Genomic DNA, 20,706 nt, shown 5'->3' with positions numbered 1-20,706 from the left:
ACAAAAAGTTGACAGCATCAGACAGATCCAGCTGCCCACGAAAGATTCAAATTAGGATATATAGAACATTTGCCTTGAATCAAAGTAAGATTCCTTTTTACCAAAATTTGATTACTACAGAAAGGTATAAAGTAGAAAATGAAATTGTTTTACTTCTCCCATATAATTAAAAATGTTAGTTGAAGCACAGATCGAAGTATGGATCCTTTGTCTCAGCTTCTCAGGATCTAGAGGGCACGATGGATAGTGGATGGTCAAATACCATTTTCCAGGAATCTAGACCTTGAAGGCAGGGAAAGGAAGGGGAAGTGCACTTGGAAGAAGTTATTTACCTTTCTTCCCTTATTAGTTGCCTCTTGAAGTGGATTTAACTAAAGCAAAGAGACAAGATTTTGAACCCTCTGTGGAACAAGCAAGATACAGCAGCTGCCGGCAGAACGTGACTCTGGGACCCCCGAAACCACAGGAGGTGACCTCCCCTTGCAAACCAAGCTGCTCAGATGATCCCCACCTCGTGAAACAGGAAGACAAGGCCGGCAGCTCCCGGTATGAGGCCTCGGTTCCCTCTCTTTCTCTTCTCAGTCTTCGTGACCTCCATTTTCACCTCCTGAGCTAGCAGACTGGTCTGTGTCCTCCCTCAGGAGTTTACTTCGTTAACTCAGCCCCGCCTTATTGCTCTTCTGATGCAGAAGCCTGGCCTCCGCCATGGAGAGCGATGCCACGTACCAGCGGAAGCTCCGGCAAAAACAGTTGCAGCAGCAGTTCCGGGAACAAATGGAGAAACAGCAAGTGCAACTATCTGCTCCATCAGTGGAAAAGAAGAATCAGGGTGTGTGAGGAGGATGGGAGCGGAGGCCCTGGGGAGGTGTCCCGAGGGACTAGCCTGATCCTCTGCCAGTATGTACGGTTACGTCCAAACCAGAACTCAGTAGGACATCAGGTCAGGATAGAGTCTAAGCAATTAAGACTCTATGAAATCCTGCCATGCATTTCCCCATTTCTAAAGACGCCCTCATCTGTCTTCAGGGAAGGAAAGGGGCCTTGACATAATCTAGAACTAGAAATTTTAGGGTATATAACTTTTTTTTCCCCCTTTCAGCTACTTTGGCCATCTCCGTATTAGAAAGCTTTTCTGAGTTGTCTGTGAACATGAGGCAAAATTGTTTGAAGAGAATTGTCTTTCCCAGAGAGTAGAAACAAAGGGCTTATCCCAGACCAACTGGACAGTTGCTTTAGGAGAAATGAACCTTGTTTTCTCCCCAATTTAGTGAGAAGAAAAGAGAATCGTGATTTTAGCCTCATGCAGATCTGTATGTAGGTAGGAATGGGACCAGGAATCTTGGATCTCCTATTGGCTGTGCCAGGAACCAGCGTAACTCTAGGCAGCTTTGCACTTCTGAGGTGCTCCCTCCAACAACTGAGTGATTCTGATTTTGTCCTCTCTTGCTCGCTCTCCTGTGAACTGTAGCCGCACCGCCAGCACTTCCTGTGAAGCACAGCACCCCCATAACTGTTTCTGAACCACACACGGAGAAAGACTTCCTCACAGGTCAGTAGGAGCTAAAGGAGTGACTTAAGTATTAATATACGTACTTATTATTATTTTTTAATGTTTATTTTTTTTTTTGAGAGAGACGAGTGTGAGCGAGGGAGGGGCAGAGAGAGAGAGGGAGACATAGAATCTGAAGCAGGCTCCAGGCTCTGAGCTGTCAGCACAGAGCCCAGTGCGGGGCTTGAACCCACGAACCGTGAGATCACGACCTGAGCCGAAGTCTGATGCATACCGACTGAGCCACCCAGGTGCCCCAATATAGGTGCTTATTAAATGAAACCTACGAAATGCACTTTTGGTAGTCACTAATACATTTTAAGAGAGACATAAAAATCCTCATTTTAATCTCATAGCCCCACAAAGTTTTAGAAAAAGAGAGGACACGTAATGGACTGCAGGCGTTCTGACAGCACATACTCAGCTCCTCTGTGGTCCTAAGAGAAACTCTGGCATACTTTTAGTGGACAGGGAGAGAGAAGTTCCAAAAGCTGTCATAGTCCACTCACGACATGGAATTTCTTATGACGTTTTTCCCAGTGCTTTGTGAGAACTCTTCTTTGTTGATGCTGTGTTTTCCCACGATCTCTGTCCTTGCAGACAGTCTTGGAATGTGGGATATGGATCCAGATGCAGAGGACAGTGATGTGAAGCCCTTGTCTAGGCCAGAACCACTCCAGACCCCTGCCACACCAGTCCTGAAACACCAGGTGGTGACCTGGAATAGGACCCCACAGGACCTCTGTCACCAGGATCCACAAGCAAAATCTGGACCCAGGCAACTCCAAACTCACAACAGTAACCAAGAGATAACAGGTAGCGAGAGTGTTCAGCAACAAAAATTGAAGGGAGAACTTGGGTTAATTCTTTGCATTTTAAAGAAAGAATGATGAATTCCATTTTAAGAAGTTGTATAATATTATGCCAGAGAAATATCAGTGTAAGAAAATGAAAGATAACTGGCTTATACGCCAGAACTTTTTCTCTGGGGGCCCTGACTTCAGGTGTAACTCCTTATAACCCTTGATAGTAGTAGGAAGCTTAAGCATGACTGACTGAAGAACTTTATCTATTAAAGTAGGCCCATCATGTTTGGTATTGCAACTTGATCTAGAGATAACACAAAGATCTACCCTCATAACAATTTTTATTCATCTTTTAGGTTTAATGTTTATTTTTGAGAGAGACCACGCGTGCACAAATGAATGGGGGAGGAGCAAGGGGGGGTGTTGGCGGTGAGGCAGAGGATTTGAAGCAGGTTCTATACTGACAGCAGTGAGCGCGAACTCACGAAGCATGAGATCATGACCTGAGCCATAGCTGGATGCTCAACTGAGCCACCCAGCTGCCCCACTGGTCTTTCAAATTTTAGCTGTCAGTTTCTTATTTTAAAATCATGGCAGTCATATTTAAATGATTTTTTTTCTTCCATAGTAAACTGTGATTTCTATGACAAGAACCAAGACTTGAAGAAAAGGAAACTGGATCCATCTTAACTGAGGCTCCGGTCACATCATTGGACTTTGTCACAAAAGGGACTTTCGAAAACTACTTTTTGGTCATGAAATTGTTCATCATTCCTAGGGAATGAGCTTTATTTCCAAGGATTTACCTTGCTTCATTCTGAACTTTACCTGAGGATTTGAGTGTTGGAGCCTACTGCAGACAGAGCAGAGCAGTCAGAAAGCCCTTTTAAAAAGCTTGTCACACACTGCAGGGGGGAGGCTCTACGACTGAACACCTTCTCTCTGGCTCTTGAGGCTCTTCTCTATTTATTCCTAAGCTCTTACATTAGTAAGTATAGGCATTTCAGGAGTCATCAGTGGCTACCTGCCTTCAAGCAATAGAAGCCATACCATGAAGCACGGACTTTAGCCACCACCTATATCAAGTTATTGTTAATGTCTGTCTTCTTTGAACTTTAGGTCTCCACATTTACTGCTGTCCACACCACACTGTGTATCCTAAGAACAAAGACTAGAGTGGGGTTTCGCTACTTTGCATCAATCCAGCCTGCCATCTTCATCTATGATAATCTCTCCTTTATAGGTTTATGAAGTCAGTGTCCTGTGGTTTTTTTCCTTATCAAGGGAATGATCTAGGACCATGAAAAGGCATTTTAAGAAAGCAAAATAAATTCTTTTTAACAAAAAATGTAAGTAGCTGTTTATATTTTTGCATTTCACATGTGAAGGTGGCTTTGTAGCTCAAAAAATGTTTTTTTCGTATAGTTTCAGATGTTTCATAATTCTTCCCCCCAAACAATGAGTTTGCAGGTTTACTTTTTAAGTAAAACAGTAGCTTGGGCTGTGCCTTTTATCTGATCTTCACGCTGTGGCTTTTATAAATTTTTGCATCAAACACCCATCTGTGGGAAGCTATGAACCCGAGGCAAGGAATTCCTGAAGTACAGGAAGGCAGCCGTTTCTGTTCCTTCGGAAGATGATGTAGCTTACCCCGATTTTCCTTTTACCTTACTACCTCATTACATGGATTTGGTCATATGTTCATCTTTTGATTTTGACACCCTTACCACTTTCGTCAGAAAAAACCTTTTTCTGAAGCATAATCTTAGTTTAGTTCAGGACTGCTAAAGAGGTCCTGGAGTTAGGAATCTAGTTATATAAATTGTACACAACTCAAAAGTGAGCTAATGAGATCATGAAAAAGGAATTTGCTGGAAATGAAAGCCCACAGCTCAACAAAAGCAAGTTTGGTTTATTTGAATGGTTTCATTAAATAAGTCTACAAAGGTAACAAACTGAAGCACAAAGCGCAATCTTACAAGAAGCGCAACACCCAGAGTTAGTGCAAAATGTACAATTAACGGCTGCTGAGAAACCCCCAAGGTTTGAATTTAGTTTATTTGTTTTTCTAAACAGTGTACATTGTTAAATAATGTAAGGAAAACATTTATAATTCAGAAAGATTTTTGTAATGTGGAAAAAGATACTCAAAGTGTACTATTAACACAAAAATAATTTAAACAGTTCAGTAGCGCTAGTTCATTCCTCTAGGCTTCAGTTATTTCATCCACAGGAGGGAAGAAAAATCAACAGTAAATAAAACCAGTTCTTACTTTTTGTGTGTAAGTGAAGAGATCTCAAAATTAAGCCAAAATAACAAAAAATAATGTGCTGCATTTGGTTCCCTCGTTCCTCCAGTAGAAAGTATAGTTTCATTCATCTTAGGTGGTCCGTTTCTCATTTACTCAGCACCTTCTTTGTTCTATTCTTACTCTTACCATCTCCCCAAGGATCTTAAGCAGAGAATAAATAAGTAAACAGCTTTGAAGTAGGGCTTGGAACCCCTGTTAATTTCTACTTTCCTAAACCTTCAGCTCTCATTTGCGTCTTTGGGACCTAGGCTAACTTAATATAGGACCCATGAAGGAACGGCAGGACAGGACAGCCAACCAGGCTCTTCCTATTGTGGGGATTCCTGGGATGTGCCAGTTGAGGTGGGTCAGAGATCAGAACTATGTTAATTTCCCAACTCAAGTGAAAAGAAGCACCCCCTAAATTAAGAGTTCTAGCTTCTTTCCCCATCTTCAGAGATAACAGAGATCTAAACATAGCCAATTAGGAGTATTTCCTGAAAGCTCTGAAAATAACAGAACTGCCCATTACAACTAGGCATAGCACTAAATAATACTGATTGGTTGCAGTTATTACTTAAGGGGAGTATTTGTTTATATGAAAATGTGAGAATATCAGTTGCAATTCTAGAAAAAGAGGTGGCACAACAGACTTAGGATTCTGCAACCATCTGGACATCACATAGGAAATGAGTAGGAATAAGCACTCTTTCTTACAATGCTTAATTCAGATGTGGGTCCACTTTCCACAAAATACAGTACCCCAAGCTGGGAAATGCAGGAGACATTTGCAACAAGAGGAAAGCAATCCATACAGTTTTTCTTAGAGCAACTTTCTCCATCTGTGACTCTTCACTATCAGTTTCCCAACTTAAAAACTAGCCCCCACTCCCTTTATATTCAGCCATTTCTACTAGGTCTTGTCTGTTCCAGCCTGGCTCAAGTAAGGCTTATGGCACCCACAGGCCAGGCATCACATATCTTCATAACGAGTTTGTTCTCCCATTCTTAGTCTTCCTTTTTCTTCATTTATCACACACCACCCTTAATCTTTTAAATTGTCCAATTTTGTTACGAAACCCCTCCTCACTGTTCCTGAAACAGAACTTTCTGCTTTCAACCACTGATGTCAACTTAACTTCTCACCCTGCTCATCTTACACCTGCTCTAGACAAAATTGAATGACTTAAAAGAAAAAAAAAATACTCTTTCAGTTTCCCTTTGGCATAATCCTCTGCTGGGGTCACATGGACCTATTATCCTTCCATACGCCCTCTGCTGATTTGGGGTCTGATGAGAAGTTGGTGCTAATGGCAGAAGCAGTAGAAGTCCAAGGCACTAAAATATCCAGCAAGCAATACTGGGAGAACAGAAGTATTCAAGTACAGTAATTTATACAATCTTACATTCACATTTATTTATCTACTACAATGGAAATACAAAGGAAAAAGCTAAAGTGTCTCAATAAGTAAAGGACAGAGCTTGCTTTTTTTCAACTTTTTAAACCTTTCGTATTTTACTCTTAAAACTACTGTTGTCCAACAACATTTATATATCACAGTGTTTCCACATCAAAACTGATGGCAAAGTTACATGTCCGCAGGGAACTTAATTTTTTTTCCTAATTGCTAATGCTGCAGTCAAAGCTGCTAATATCATTTGCTTAAAAGCACTAATGACCTATCATAAGAAAGGGTTGAAACCTCAGTCCCCTGGTGTTTTTCACTGGGTTCTAAAGAGCAAAAAGAAAGAAACAAACAAAAGAAGAAACAAAGAAAGAAAAAAAAAAGGGAGGGGGGAACAGGGTAGGAGAGAGCCCAATAGGTTTTTTGTTTGTTTTTTTGTGTTGTGGTTTGGATTCTTGAGGGAATAAGGGATTTGGGGTGGGTACCAACATTAAGAGCTCCACCCATTTGAAAATCCAGATGGGGTTTGGTTTTTCCACTGACTGAGCTCTCTTGTGGCTTTCTGATAAATGATTCTCTTTCCTAGCCCTTGCTATTGGGTGTAGAGAACAGGAAAGCATAGTTTGAAACCGCCCCATCACAAGAAAGCTGCTCTTTCCCTCTTGTTCCACTCCAATAAATGGTGAAGGGGGAGGGAGATTCTCAATTCTGAGGGCTCTAAGCGGTATTAAAAACATTCCTTTCTGGCAAGAAATAACCAGTTAAATGCAGCACTAGTAGTTAGTATATAGGCTACTTTCCCATTCCCCCCTCCCGCCCACCCCTCAGCATTCCATCTCCTGCCCCCAAATCTACTCGGTTAATGTCTCTAGGTCTAAGTGGTCCGCAAGTTGGAACCTGGGGGGTTGCTGATGGATTTCTGCAAATTGCTGATGTTGAAATTCTGTAAGGAGGCAGTTCCCACAGGTTGGAACTGGCCAAGTGGCTGTGGTGTTGGGCCACCTGTCCCACTCCACTGAGTGCCAAAGGGGGGAGCTGGAAAACCGTACTGCTGTGGGGGGCACATGGACTTGGTGAAGTGACCTAGAGAGGTAGCTGATGCAGCAGAGATGGGGGCAGAACCACCCAGGTTTGAGGTCATGGAGATGCACAGCTGACCAGGTGCGGAGAACTTCCTTGCCATTCCAGGGCCCTGAAAACAAAACAACTACATGTAAAGTCCAGTGTGGGTGTAACCCATGGGTGTGAAATGGGTAGTACTGAAATAAAATTCTAGGACTGGGGCTGGTCTAATCTTACAGGGTATAGCGAAACCAAAACTCGCACCAAACCTTCCATAATAATTATCGGCTTTTTATACTTAACATGTTAGGTTAGAATAACTATTCTGAGTGGAAGTGGGCAGAGTCATGTGCTTGTGTACATATGTGTATGTAGTTCAAGGCTTCGAAAGAAAGGGGGAGAAAAAACTTTAGTTGACAAACAGGGAGCTAGAAATTCAGGGAAGAAAAATAAAAGGGCAACCGGGTGATTTTTGTTTGTTTCTAAAGGGGTTAAAAGTCATGAGCTACTACAGAAGGCTGTGGCATGAAATGTTAAGCACTAGCCTGGGTACTTGATATCCTCTCTGAATTCAGATGTGTGCTAAGTGATACTCTTGACAGATTAGGAAAATGGCAAGGAGGGAAGAAGACTTGCCTCATAATTCATGTGTCCTTTGCTTCCTCTCCTGCCTGAAAGATTCATGGCATCTCGGGCCCAATTGTCTACCAACTTGTGCAGATCATCTGTGAATGTGCCCTTCCTGCTGGACGTCATGGCAGGAGGCTGAGCTTGGGCGGCTTGGCTGTTCACTGTTCCCCCGACAGTATTTGTGCTGCTGGTCCCTAGGATTAAAAGAAGCAACAGAATACAAGCATTAAAAGGAGGTTGGGTTTTGGCTTCAGGAAGAGGGAAAACTTCACAGGATGATGAATGGCAAGCCACTGAATGGGGAGAGGATGAGTTGGGAAGCCATGCAAGACGGGAAGGTTCCAAGGTCTTGTTTAGCCAATGTTTTGGCATAAGAGGGTAATGAAAACAGGTTCTCTTCAGGAGTTGCAGATGAGGCTAAAAAACTCAAGATGGTGGTAGGCACAAAGGGGAGGGACCCCTTTCTGCCCATTCCCATGGCATCTAGAGTACAGAAAGTAAGTTTCAGTACTCTATTCCCATCATCACGCTGATGAGGGAGGTGTGGTATGGTCAGTGAGGCTCTAGAATGCTGCAGAATGCAGGGCAAAAGAGGATTTCTCGAGCACTGAGGCAGGGTTAAAGTAGGAGTTAAAGGAAAGCAAAGGTAGATGCTTGGCCCAGGAAAAGATGGGCTTCCCACACCACGTGGATACTGTGCCACAGTCTTTAGCCATTCTTTAACAGAAAGAGGTGATAAAAGAAACAGCATGCTCGGTTCAAAAAACCTTTTTCACCTGGACCCGTACACACAAATTTGTAAACAAACTCGGGAGGAATGAAGGCTTCAACCTCTCCCAGTTGCCTATGAGTTAAGAACCAAGATTAGTCATGAAGAAGGTTCTCTGTGGTGTGCCTGAATCTTTCAACTCCAGGAACACATGGTTTTCCTGAAGATGACCTCAGTCTCAATTGGTTCAATTGGTTTGTGGATTCTCACCCGTTCCCCCCTTTCCCAGAGAGCAAGCAAGCACTTGTATGTGGAAGCAACAGGAACATTCAGCTGAGGAAGGAGTGCAAAGGGAAGGAGGAAGCTTTCAGGTTATGATGAAGGAATTCTATTTCTATGGTTTGATGAGAAAGGAAGAAGGAGTCTGTGTCCTGCCTGATTTCGGCTCTGCTGGAGGGCACACTGAAGATTATTCGAAGAGGCAAGTTTTAGGGAAGAGGGAAAGAAAAGTCATAATCTTGTTTTTTTTCCCTCACCCCCCACTTTCTTACCAGAATTCACATTTGCTGCAGAATAAATAAAAGCTACTAAGGTAAGTTGTGAGCCACTAGGCCTTAAGATATCCAAATAATGCTGGGGGCTAAATAAATGCATACATTTTCCTGCTTTCCAGGTCGAAGCAGCACCAGAGCACAGCAGCATGCCCGAAGCAACTCTGCCATTTAAAAGCCCTTTATAATCCACTGCTGGTCTCAAGTTTATACCCCACTGCCCTGGGAATGGCACACACAAGCACGTCTGTATTAGAGGAACAGCTAATTCTGAGGTGAAGCTGCAGAGTGAGGAAGGTCACATGCTTCTTACCACCAAGGCAAGACATGGATTACTGCAGTGTGTGTATTAGCTCACTTCTGAGGGCCCACTGGAGCCACAAGGGGATAGCTACTGCACATACAGCGTAAAGGGCAGAGTAAGTTCTCCTGTGGGACAGGAAACCCAAGTGGAAAAGGATAAAAGCACAGGAAACAAACAGCTTTCCTTGAAAAGCAAGAGAGACCGTGGTGGGGAAGCACAGAGTGGGAAGCACAAGCAATGAGGGTGGCAGTCGTGACAGTAATAGAATCCAGAAAGCAAGCGTATCACATGCATGAGGGCCATTTTCCTGTTTGAACAATAACTGCTTGGTGAGCTTGCTGATGAGTGAGACAATCAAAATGAAAACCAGAAACAATCACAAGTGAGAAGAACTGTCACAAGCCAAATATGAGCAGCTCAGTAGAGGTGAACACAGCTTATTCACAAAGAGCTCATGCCGGGGTCACACCTCTCTAGTCTCATGCTAGTCGTCTCTGATGCTGTGAGGCTCCTTTACAACCAAATTTCATTCTTCATTTTCATCTGTCTTACACAGTACTGGATTACGAAGGCGGGGTTTATACTATGAGGAGGTTGGCCATACAGTTAACCTTATTCTGGCTTCTGAAAACAGGCTTTCCCATTAAAGAAGGAAACAAACATCCTTCTCTGACCAGAAATTAATGCCTGGGAAAAGTTGACTACAAAAGCTAGAAGCATGGATAGTGCATTTAGTCCACTTTAGTAGGAAATGGTTTAAAAACACTTATAATACACATATTTTTGAGGATGCTGCTTGCCTTCCAGAGAGTACACTGAGTAGCCTCTAGACCTTTCTCAGTATTGCTGCAAAGCTCTAGGAAGTAGTATATATTTTACCACCCCAAATCCATTTTTTTCTCCTGCCATAATACATTTCCCCCGTGTCCCACCACCAGATCCCATGAACGATAACCTACTATGAGTCACAGCTTATTGCCCAGTACCCCAAATACAGAGTTTTCTGACTGTCTAGGTGGCCGATTGGGTAGTTGAATTGCATGCACGTTAATGAGAAGCCATCAGCCTAAGAAGCCAGACTCTACGAAGTAGTGCTTTTCTCCTCCCCAATCTAGCAGACGCCTCCTGCTGTGATATGAGGATGCGGACTTTTCTATGTTTTGACCAGTGCTGATTTTCCAGTGGGAGAACAGCGGCTGGCACATATCTGCTAACTAAAGGGCTCTCCCCAAAGAGCCAGGTATCCCTGATCTCTCTCTCTCTCTATCATGGGCATCATCAATCCATAATTGTCACAAAGCCAGGATCACAGAGGGTCATCATGTGAGAGCATTGACTAGGAGGTGATTTCTTAATCTGTAAGGATAGCCAGAGGTCAGCAATTAAGCATGTTAAAAAATATATTAGAACAGGGTGCAGAACTAGACAGATGGAAGTTGGGAAATGAGGGTGTTGTGAAGCTTCAGGGTTCCAAGAATTCATGGATAACAGGCTTTGCAATCAAGGACCAAAAATAACAGAAAGAAAAGATAATTACTACAGAGCTGGTTGCAAGGACAGACTTTTTTCACCATCTTCCCTGAAGCACAAAGAGAGAGCAACGTGTTAAAGACAAAGAAACATCAGTGTAAAATATTTAGAATCTCCAAACAGCACACAAAGTGCCAGCAAGAGAAAGCAGAAAGAGAGACAGGTTGGTGGGACCTGGGAGTCCCTGCTATGGGTACAGTTCTATGGGACGCAGCTTGCTAGCTGTCAGCCTTCACGTGGTTATCTGATGGCCAGTGGCACCTGGCTGACGGCTGAGCTTCCACCAGTCTTTGTATCTAAAAGTAATGCTCTGCACTACGGTTCTGGGGGAAGCTGGGGGAAGAACTCCAGTCTCTCAGGTCTTACTGCTTGAATTTCAAATACCCAAGCAGTCTTTCCACTGACCCCGTCCCACTTTCTGTTTCTCCTGCTGGGTTGTTAAAAAGCACTCGATAAAATGCATTAAACAATTCTACCACAGTAGACTTGACAGTACCATTGTTACAGTTTTGAATCCTTTTAAATCAGCTAACATATTTCCAAATCCTAGACATACATACTAACCCCGTCCCCTCCAGAAAAATTTTTAAAAGTATGTGGAAAACAAGCAACTTTTGAACATAAATAAAGCGTTAAGCCAAGCCGTGCTTCCAAACCATAATCTATTTTGAGAGCACAGAATAACGCATCCCAAACTAAAAAGACCCCACACCTGGTAAATAAATGCCTGTTTTCCTTTCCCTATTTGCTTTAAATCTGCCTTTCGTAATTTGTTTACCAAGGCTTACATGATGTATACTTGTGTGCCTTCAACAGATGTAGGGCCTCTCGTTCTAGACCCAAAAGGAAGTGGTAAGATTTAATATTTCTAACCACTTTCATCTGAACAATAGTGTGCTACCACCTACCTTTAAGAGTGTGGTGAGAATTTATTTAATTAATTAATCTGAAATGTATCACTCACATTGTTCTTCACAAAAAAGCCTTGGTTCTCTTTCTTCCCTCTTCGACGTTTCAGGCTGTATAGCATACAGCAACCTACTTTGAAACACTTGTCTCCTCCTATTAATGTCATCTCATCTTGCCAGCTGGACATATGCTTATTTAAGTGTCAAGGTGCTAACGTGCTTGGTCCAGCCTGGTCTAACCAAACATCACACATGCTTTGGAAAACTACCAAACTGGATAATGTCTTCCACCTCCTTCTTTGTTCAATAGTCCTGGATAGTGATACATGAGGCCCAAGGACCTCTGAACCTCAGAAACAGTGATGTCCTTAGCACATGCATTTAAAAAGCACTTCAGTAACCACATCAGAAGTTTGAGGCCTCAGCAGTGAAGATCTTTAACCAAACTCTAACAAAGGTTTTCTACTTGAGCCTGATTTTTGTTTTTAAAATTTTTATTCCAATATACATTTATTGACTACCTACTATGTTTCAGGTAGGCACTGGCTAATTAGAAGAAAATGATGTGTGCTTCCCAAGAGCTACCAGTGTTTGTGCACATGATCTTATTTTTTTGTACAACAGCCCTACGAGAGAGGCATCATCTTTATTTCATATTTGGGGAAGATGGGCTGGGAAATTGGGTGATTTACTATTGTGCCTTGCTTTTAAGAAAGCTAAGAAATCCTAGCAATCATGTTAAAGAGACCATTTTCACTGGCAGGCCCTGGGCTCTGGTTCTTGAGAATAAATGCTTGATCAGAATAACTACACTGAAACCCTTTTTGAACTATCAATTTTAGGGAGTTAGAAGGTTAAGGGTGGTGAAAGGATCCAATGAAGAGATTCTAGCATCATTTCAATGGACACATGGCCAGGCTTAATTGAGAAGAAAAAAAAGATTTCAACCTACTCGGAAAAAGAATAAAAAAATAGGGTGTAATTTTCCCTTGCTGCCAGGATCTAAGTACATTGGTGGTCAAGATGCTTTCTGTCACTTCTAATGCCAAAGCAAGGGGTGGAAGTGAGTAGGACTATGGACTTCAGTCTTTATCCCAAATGACCCTGCAGTCTATACAGCATTACCACCTTTTCTACTCTGTCATGGATCTATAAAGAAGCAATTCTACCAGAAAGTTATTTTGAAGTTTATAGAAACCTGTTCTTATTTCTACATCTTTTATCATAATTAATATAGAGACCCAAACTTCTGAGGGTAATAGTTCAGCCAAGCCACTGAGTAGATGATATACAAAGAGACAAATGAAAATGGACTGCATGAAACATCAGATCCAAGCAGCAGAAAAACAAGGACGAGGAAGGAGTAAAGGTGTTACACACAAAGAGCCAAGCAGGGCGTACTCAGAAATCGGGTCCTCCTGCCACCAGGTTTGAATGTCACCTGCTCAGATGCACAGTTAAACTTCGCACAGCCTGTGAGAGGGGAAAAACAGGGAAGAACAGAGAGAGAAGAGACAGAACACAACTACAAGATGTTAGAAACTTGAGGCTGGAGTGGTGAAATGCGCTAAGATGGCACACAGAAGAACAAGCTTCTAGGGAAAGGTCAGATAGGTAGGACAGGAAATATTAGGTCTCAATTCCCTTACTTTGCAAAATGTTGAAGCTTTTCCCAGTGTGAATAATAATGCTAGCTGGTTTGTGCTCCCGGCAAGCAAGCACATTTACCTAGTCCAATGATGATCTACCTTTACTATCTGTGATATTGTGGCAAAAGCACCTAAGCAAGTTACCTAACTCTTCTCTTATTCTTTTCCACCCAGACACCTAAGTTCTTCCAATTCTCGTTCTATCGTTACTAGCAGCGTTCTGCTACAGGAAGGTTTTAAATGATCATTAATAAATAAAACTCTATTTAGGAAGTAGATTACAGGTAACAAATTGAATTGTAGGGCTATTTATCTTAGAATGCTACTCCCATACTTACAAGTTAAAAAAGTCTACACTGGCTAGGCAAATGCATTAGCTTTCAGAAACTGCTAAAACTCCTTAATTTTGGTCCAGGAAATCTCAGTCTAGTATTAAAGCCTATGTTGCAAATCCCAAATGAGTCATTAATTTGGTTAAGTCCTCATGTAAGTCACAATACAACCTTTTGCTGTAATCCTTTGAAAAAACCTATTTCATCTGATAGGAGCAATGAATTCACCTAATATAATCATTACTCAACTTCCCTTTCCAGCTCAAGATCCGAAAGTGTTTTAATACACAGGCTGTGTTCTGGTCAGCCGGTCTTCCAACTGACCTTAATAGGATGCTCATCAGGCTTTTGTCGCGGATATGGCAGTATCTCCATTTTCATGTTTTTAGAACATGTTGATTGCTTTGATTGCTTACCTTGACCTGGAGCAGAAAGGCTTGGTACTGAAATGGCACCATCACTGGTGAAGGCTGAATAGAGGTTGTCACTGGAGGGAGATGGCTTAAGGGGCTGTAACAACTGATTCTGCCCAGTCTCTGGGATGTTGCCAGGAGGGTGGAGGGTCTGCTGGGGGTGCAAAACTGAAGTGGCACTCTGACCAGACAGGTTACCTGCCAAAAGATAAAGTGGCATGAGGAAACATGTCCAGCTTTCCCAATAAACTTAACAGGCACTATTCTTATATTCTTATTCTTCAATGTGTCCCACTAAGTGACTAATAATAGGTCAAAAGCTGTAAGTGATGAAAGAACAAAAGGCCTCACTAATGGGAGGGGAAGTGAGAAATGACATGAGAATCAATAGGCAATAGGGCTGGAGTAACTATTCCGAAAGACTTTTAGTTTAGTTAACCTAGATGGTTCCCAAGTCTCAGCTGAGTAGAACACGCAGTGGATATGGGAGAATTCCATTTTACAATTCCATCATTGCTTTTAAAAACCTGTAACACTGAATTGGTGCAGGATACAAATAGGTTTGGTGGGCAGTCTCTGCTTAGTTTTCCTTCTAAGTATGTGTCAGGTCAAGTACAAAAGTGGTGTCAAAAATAATGCAGATGACTACAGAGTAATACATATTTAAAATTATTTGTGGCAGGTGACTTTTATTCCCTAGTCAGCTGTCTTGAAATTGACCAATTTCTCTGTTCCCTACTAATTGGCAGACTAGCAGGCCACTCAAAAAGTATGTCAAAATTGGGATTAGGATCTAAATTAGCTGATATCCTTTATAATCACATTTCTACTAATGAATGGGTTCTGATGTACTAGAGAAATGGTTTGGGTTTCTGAAAGCTTCCAGAGAATGGAAAGCTGCTAAGAAGTTTGCAACTGCTTTCCAACACATTTATATTAGACCTGGAGAACAACTATGAGGTATAAATTTATTTGTCTTTCACTTTACAACCAATTATCTGTTAACATTCTCATAATTTCACCAAAGGGTAAGAATTCTATCACCATTAAAATAGACAAACTGTAGTTCATTACAAGAGATTATGAATTATTTTTTATTACAGCCACGAGCAAGTTCTTTATTTCAATATACATAAATGAAATAAAAACTTTAATCAGGAAAATTACCACCTAAGACATATCCAAACATCTAAATGAAATTTACATTCATGCCAGCTGCAATTATGGATAATTCATTCACTGAAAGGAAAAACCTACCTGAACTTTTACTAAAAGTTTTTTCTTTTACCTGAACTTTTACTAAAAGTATTTTTTTCCAATTGCCTATGAGTTTGGTGTAATGTGAATTATAGGAGTAACCAGGCAATGCTAAGTGTTTTATCCTTAAGAACAACTGTAAGTGGCTTGGGTAATGGAGGTAGTTAGTAATATGGGTTACAATGGAATAAGCCATAGTACTCACCCTTCCATAGACTCAACAAATAGAGGTACTATAAATATAAGGAGTGGAAAGGTCAAGGAAGCAAGAATATTAGGAAAGTCAAACTCCTCTGAAATTTAACAAAAACAACAAATGGCTCAATAGGTTACATATAGAGTCAGGAGACAGAAACAAAAGATGGGACAGCCAAGGCTGACCTGGTCCATGGCTTTTTACCTGAAAGCTGGGGGCTTTTATTCCCCAAGGAACTGCTGCGACTAGATTTGCTGCCTTTGCTTTTAGTGGGTCGCCTTCTTCTCCCTGCAAGAGGGGCAGCTGGGGGAATAATGACAGCAGGGGGAACCTTGCCCAGTTTGGTATATAAAGATTCAATTTCATGCTTCTGGCGACTCTGCAGGTCTTGAATCTCTTTAAGATGTCTGTGAAAGATAACCAAACATGAATCAAAAACATTATAATCACTTTTATTCAAATGATTTTTAACAACATATTCTTTAAACTCTATTCAAGTATTTACTTACTCATGAATCTTTCCCCCCTCAGTGTACTTAACGTAATTTCTTCTATTACCTTGAGATTCTAGTTTGTTACTTCATATTGTTTGGCCTCCATTACCCAAGCCAAATTCCAATAAGCTCCTAACCAACAAGTAGTTGATGATATGTTAGGAGAAAAGATTTCCTGATTTTTGAGGCATACACAGGAGTACTGAATTTGCTACTCTGGACCAGTGTGTCAAATATGATCTATAAAACCTGCCACATAATCTACATCCATTACTAGATTCATTTGGTAGACTATTAAATTAGGTTAATAATGATAAAAAGTGCTATTAAGAAAAACAATAATATAGTAATAATACAAAGGTGCTGAAGAAGTTCTAGAAGTAGAAATGCTACGGGTCCTTATAAATACAAGACCTAATGAGAACTACATTGAGGAAACTAGCTTTTGCATAGCACCCTCTGTTTGAAAGAAATGAGATATAAGCATATTGCAGTGAAAAGAATACTAGGCACCAGGAGCTAGATCTTACTATGATTCTGCCATTATTCTTTTACAGAAGAAAATACACTTACTTTTCTCGTAGTCTTCGCAGCTCTAATTTTAAATCTTCATCTTCAATATCTGACTCATTGTCACTACTCATGTAAGAGGAGTTGAATGAATTACTAAGGCTCTGACTTAGATTCTGGATAGGGAGGCTCTTTGAGCTCAGCTGATGGGGGGAGTGTGGACTACCTGAACCATCATCCACATCCCTGCTTAGGAAGGCGGCCTCCAGGTCAGAAGATGGCCCATTCAGATGTGAAGGCTCTGACAGTTCAGGCTTTTCTTTCTTTGGTATCACAGCGGGGAGAACAGCTTGTTCCAAATCCATAAAAGGAGGAGATGCCATTGGTCCCTCTTTCTTTGCCTCAGCAATCTTGTCTTCAGTTCTTGATACAGAGAAACGACCTACTTTGTCCGTTGTAGTTGTCACCTGGAAGCGTCCTACCTTTGTAGGCTGCCCAGTTTCTGACTTTGCTCCCAAGGCAGGAGTTTTGTGGGCACTATCTGGCATATCTGATGAGATGCTACGGATCCCATTAGGCTCTGTCTTCACCAGGGTACTTTCTGGACTACTACTTGATAGTACTGAGGACTCTGAAGTGCTAGACTCAAAATGAACAGACTTTGCATCTTCTGACTTATTTTTACCCTCTTTTTGGACATCATCCATTGCAACTGAAACCTGATGGAAAGAGACAAAAGTGAGATTAAAAAACAAAATCCCCGGGGCGCCTGGGTGGCGCAGTCGGTTAAGCGTCCGACTTCAGCCAGGTCACGATCTCGCGGTCCGTGAGTTCGAGCCCCGCGTCAGGCTCTGGGCTGATGGCTCAGAGCCTGGAGCCTGTTTCCGATTCTGTGTCTCCCTCTCTCTCTCTGCCCCTCCCCCGTTCATGCTCTGTCTCTCTCTGTCGCAAAAATAAATAAACGTTGAAAAAAAAAATTAAAAAAAAAAAAACAAAAACAAAATCCCCAATATTCAATTTTTAAAATGATAAAAAATTGAATTAAAATAATAAAAAAATTCAATAAAAAAAATTGAATCACTTTATTTCCCAGTCAGTATCTCTTTACATAAGCCCCTCCACCTTCACTGTGAAAATAAATGGAATACCATTATAGAGAACGAGATCTGTACTGAGATGTACAGATTAGATACAGATTCTCAGTGGCTGGCTAAGCTTACTAAGTTAATAATTTACCTCCAGATCTCATGTTATATACAAGACTTAGATTTATGTCTTTGTGGAAATATAAATAACAGGGAATGGAATCTTGAAGGTTGCCTGTGAATATGAAAACTACAAAGATTAAAGACAATGAATGTTAAATGCCAGCTAAGCTTCAAGAATCAACATAACTAAATGGGACCAAAAGGAGGATCCAGATCCTTGTTCTAATTTGTCCATGTATTATAAACTCAGCCCAGTACAAACTCTCAGAACCTCAGTTTACAAATGAGAAAAATATCAACTGCTATCCCCAACTCCCAGTGCTACCATGAGAATAACTGGAAAGCAGTTGTGAAAGTAGTAAAAAATAAAAAAATAAATAAATCACTAGTTGGACCACCTAGGAAAAGAAAACAATGTATCACCTGATGTTGACTCAGTATTTTCATTTCAGAAATTAATCCTAAAAAATTGTCCTAAACATAGAAAATGTTTCCTGTTACATTACTTATTACGATAGAAAAATTTGAAACAACCTAATGACTAATAATAGGAGAATGGGTTAGGTGAACCAACTACTAGATTGGGAAAAAAGCTATAAAATCTCATTCAGAAAAGCAGGGTCAATTGTACACACATGTACATAGAAAAAGGAATGAGGGGAAACACACCCTAAAAAGTAATCCTGGGTGGAGGAGGTAGGTAGGAAGATGGGGTAGACAGTATACTGTTTCTCTACTGTACTAAGTATTCTGCATTCCTTTAATTGGCATGTATTATTATTATTTTTTAAAGTTTACATATTTATTTCTAGCAATCTCTACATCCAATGTGGGGCTCACATTCATGACCCCGAGATCAAGAGTCACATGCTCTTCTGGCTGAGCCAGCCAGGTGCCCCAGAAGGTTTTTTTTTTTTTAAACATGTATTCTTTTTAAGAGGGTAAAATGATAAAGAACTATAAAAAAGATATATATCATCAAATTGGCAATTGTGTCCCAAAGGTAAGTAATAATTTTATTATATACCTATTCACCCCAAAGAGGATATCAAGGCAAGGGAAAGTAATGGTCTTACCTGGAATCGTCCCATCTTAAAAACACCAGTTCCTGAACTAGTTCCTAGGACAGGACCTTCTGTGATTTGAGAAACTGAAACAAGTACATGGAGGAGAAAAAGAACTTAAGTTAGCATTTCGTTTTAGTTAGCTTCTTTTCCTTTTGGTCAGAAATACAGCAAAATAAAAGTACCTATGAGGTGAGAAAAATGGTCTGAGGCAAGGAAAATTTCCTTACCTTCTTTTCTCCTTGGGCTTTGTCCAAAAAGGAAAATAGTTATTATTTACTCTCCTTACTAGATACCTTTAGTCTGAAAGATACTGTTTGTGAAATACTGTCAAAGTCTGAAAATTTATCATTAGTCCTCTACTTTTCCTTGTACACATGTACAGATGATATGTTATTGTTTGGAGGAATAAAAGTTACATATAAGCAAAGCAGCTTCAAGGCTTAACTACAACATAAGAGATACTATAAAAACTAAGGTTAATGGGTAGCAAGAATTCAATTACTCATTCTTTAACTCAAAGATAAAAGTAAATGAAGAGAATTATGAGATTTTACTTAGGATATCAAAGACGCATTTTTAAAATGAAAATCATCTATGACAACTTGGTTTATACAACACTTAGGCAAAAATCTTAGAACAGGAAGTACAAGGTGTCAGAATCACTGATAAATAGTTTTGAACAACTTTCAAGCCACCTAGGTCATCCTTTCTAAGGACAACCACTTGAGGTTTTTTTCCTAGAGATAATATAGACATATACAAGCATTTTCTTTATTTTATACAACTAGTAAGCTCAATTTTATACAACACTGATTTTGATATTTTTACAATGTATCTTAGCATTCCATATTGATTTCTCATTCTTTTTAATGGCTGCAGTGTTTTATGTCTGTCTGTATGTATGCTATATGTATACAAAGTACCATATTTTAAACAGGCTTCTGTGGATGGACATTTAAGTTTTTCAGAACTTCTTGCTATAATAAGTGTTCTACCAAGTATTTTCTTATGAATCTGTGGAATACCTAAGAATGGATGTGCTGAATCATACCCATTTAAAACTTGGAGAGACATTACTAAATTGATCTCTAAAGAGGTTGTGTTAAGTCACTGGTGGCTATTAAACTTCTAAGTTTACCAATGAGAGGTTCAGAAATGCTATCACTTACTAGTCTTTTCTGTGATATGAATACCCACCACTGCCCAGTTTTTCATTTATTTTTGGACATCATGGCTTTTTTTTTCCATGCAGAAAGTTTTGAATCTATTATTGCTTCTGTATCAGGGATCAGCAAACTATGATCATGGACCAAATTCAGCCCACAGCTTGTTTCTGTAAATAAATTTTATTAGACTACAGAGCCAAACTCATTCATTCACGTATGGCCTATGCTGTTTTTGGGTTACAATAGGAGATTCGAGTAATTGTGACAGAGACTATATGGCCAGCAAAGCCTGAAATATACAACTTTCTGGCCTTTTACAGAAAGTTTGTTGATCCTACTTCAGACAGTTAAAAAAAAAAAAAAAAGAAAAGAAAAAGATTTCTTGTATGTTTTGTTACAGCACTATTTTACATTATCATTTTTCATCTTTGACCCATTTGGAATTTATGTTGGTCAAGGCTGGCATCTAAGCTTTCTTCCAGATGGTTGTCCAGTTGTCACAAAGCATTTATTGAAATATCCTAGCATTTTCTCACTGATTTAAAAGCCCACCTTTTTCATATTTCTTCTTTATAGTTTGTCCATTTCTAAACTTCTCTAGTCTGTTCCAATGATTTTTTTTTTTAATGTTTATTTATTTTTTGGTGGGTGGGGAGGGCATGCACATG

General features: G+C 40.4%; 2 protein-coding genes across 28 annotated transcripts in view; one reads left to right on the top strand and one right to left on the bottom strand.

The window, feature by feature from the left end:
- Positions 1–3,708, top strand: part of RAD52 (RAD52 DNA repair protein) — a 33,999-nt gene extending 30,291 nt beyond the window's left edge. For all 3 annotated transcript variants that reach the window (XM_040462864.1, XM_040462863.1, XM_040462862.1), the window contains 5 exons: positions 350–546; positions 690–829; positions 1,469–1,549; positions 2,150–2,365; positions 2,984–3,708. In XM_040462864.1, the coding sequence (XP_040318798.1) occupies positions 350–546; positions 690–829; positions 1,469–1,549; positions 2,150–2,365; positions 2,984–3,045 (696 nt within the window). In that variant the 3' untranslated portion in view covers positions 3,046–3,708. The remainder of the gene's footprint in view (positions 1–349; positions 547–689; positions 830–1,468; positions 1,550–2,149; positions 2,366–2,983) is intronic.
- A 539-nt stretch (positions 3,709–4,247) lies between these two features.
- Positions 4,248–20,706, bottom strand: part of WNK1 (WNK lysine deficient protein kinase 1) — a 162,866-nt gene continuing 146,407 nt past the window's right edge. For 11 of the 25 annotated variants that reach the window (XM_040462837.1, XM_040462843.1, XM_040462849.1 and 8 more), the window contains 9 exons: positions 18,882–18,955; positions 16,661–17,316; positions 15,798–16,000; positions 14,144–14,338; positions 13,127–13,219; positions 10,846–10,887; positions 8,889–8,915; positions 7,751–7,938; positions 4,248–7,244 (listed from right to left, as the gene is read on the bottom strand). In XM_040462837.1, coding sequence (XP_040318771.1) covers positions 6,927–7,244; positions 7,751–7,938; positions 8,889–8,915; positions 10,846–10,887; positions 13,127–13,219; positions 14,144–14,338; positions 15,798–16,000; positions 16,661–17,316; positions 18,882–18,955 — 1,796 coding nt within the window. In that variant the 3' untranslated portion in view covers positions 4,248–6,926. The remainder of the gene's footprint in view (positions 7,245–7,750; positions 7,939–8,888; positions 8,916–10,845; positions 10,888–13,126; positions 13,220–14,143; positions 14,339–15,797; positions 16,001–16,660; positions 17,317–18,881; positions 18,956–20,706) is intronic. The other 14 variants (XM_040462846.1, XM_040462860.1, XM_040462853.1 and 11 more) reach the window with 6 other exon arrangements.

The sequence above is a fragment of the Herpailurus yagouaroundi genome, unplaced genomic scaffold (genome assembly GCF_014898765.1).
Source record: "Herpailurus yagouaroundi ecotype Mexico unplaced genomic scaffold, PumYag 355, whole genome shotgun sequence".
NCBI classification, from domain to species: Eukaryota; Metazoa; Chordata; class Mammalia; order Carnivora; family Felidae; genus Herpailurus; species Herpailurus yagouaroundi.
This window is presented reverse-complemented; position numbering and strand designations above follow the sequence as displayed.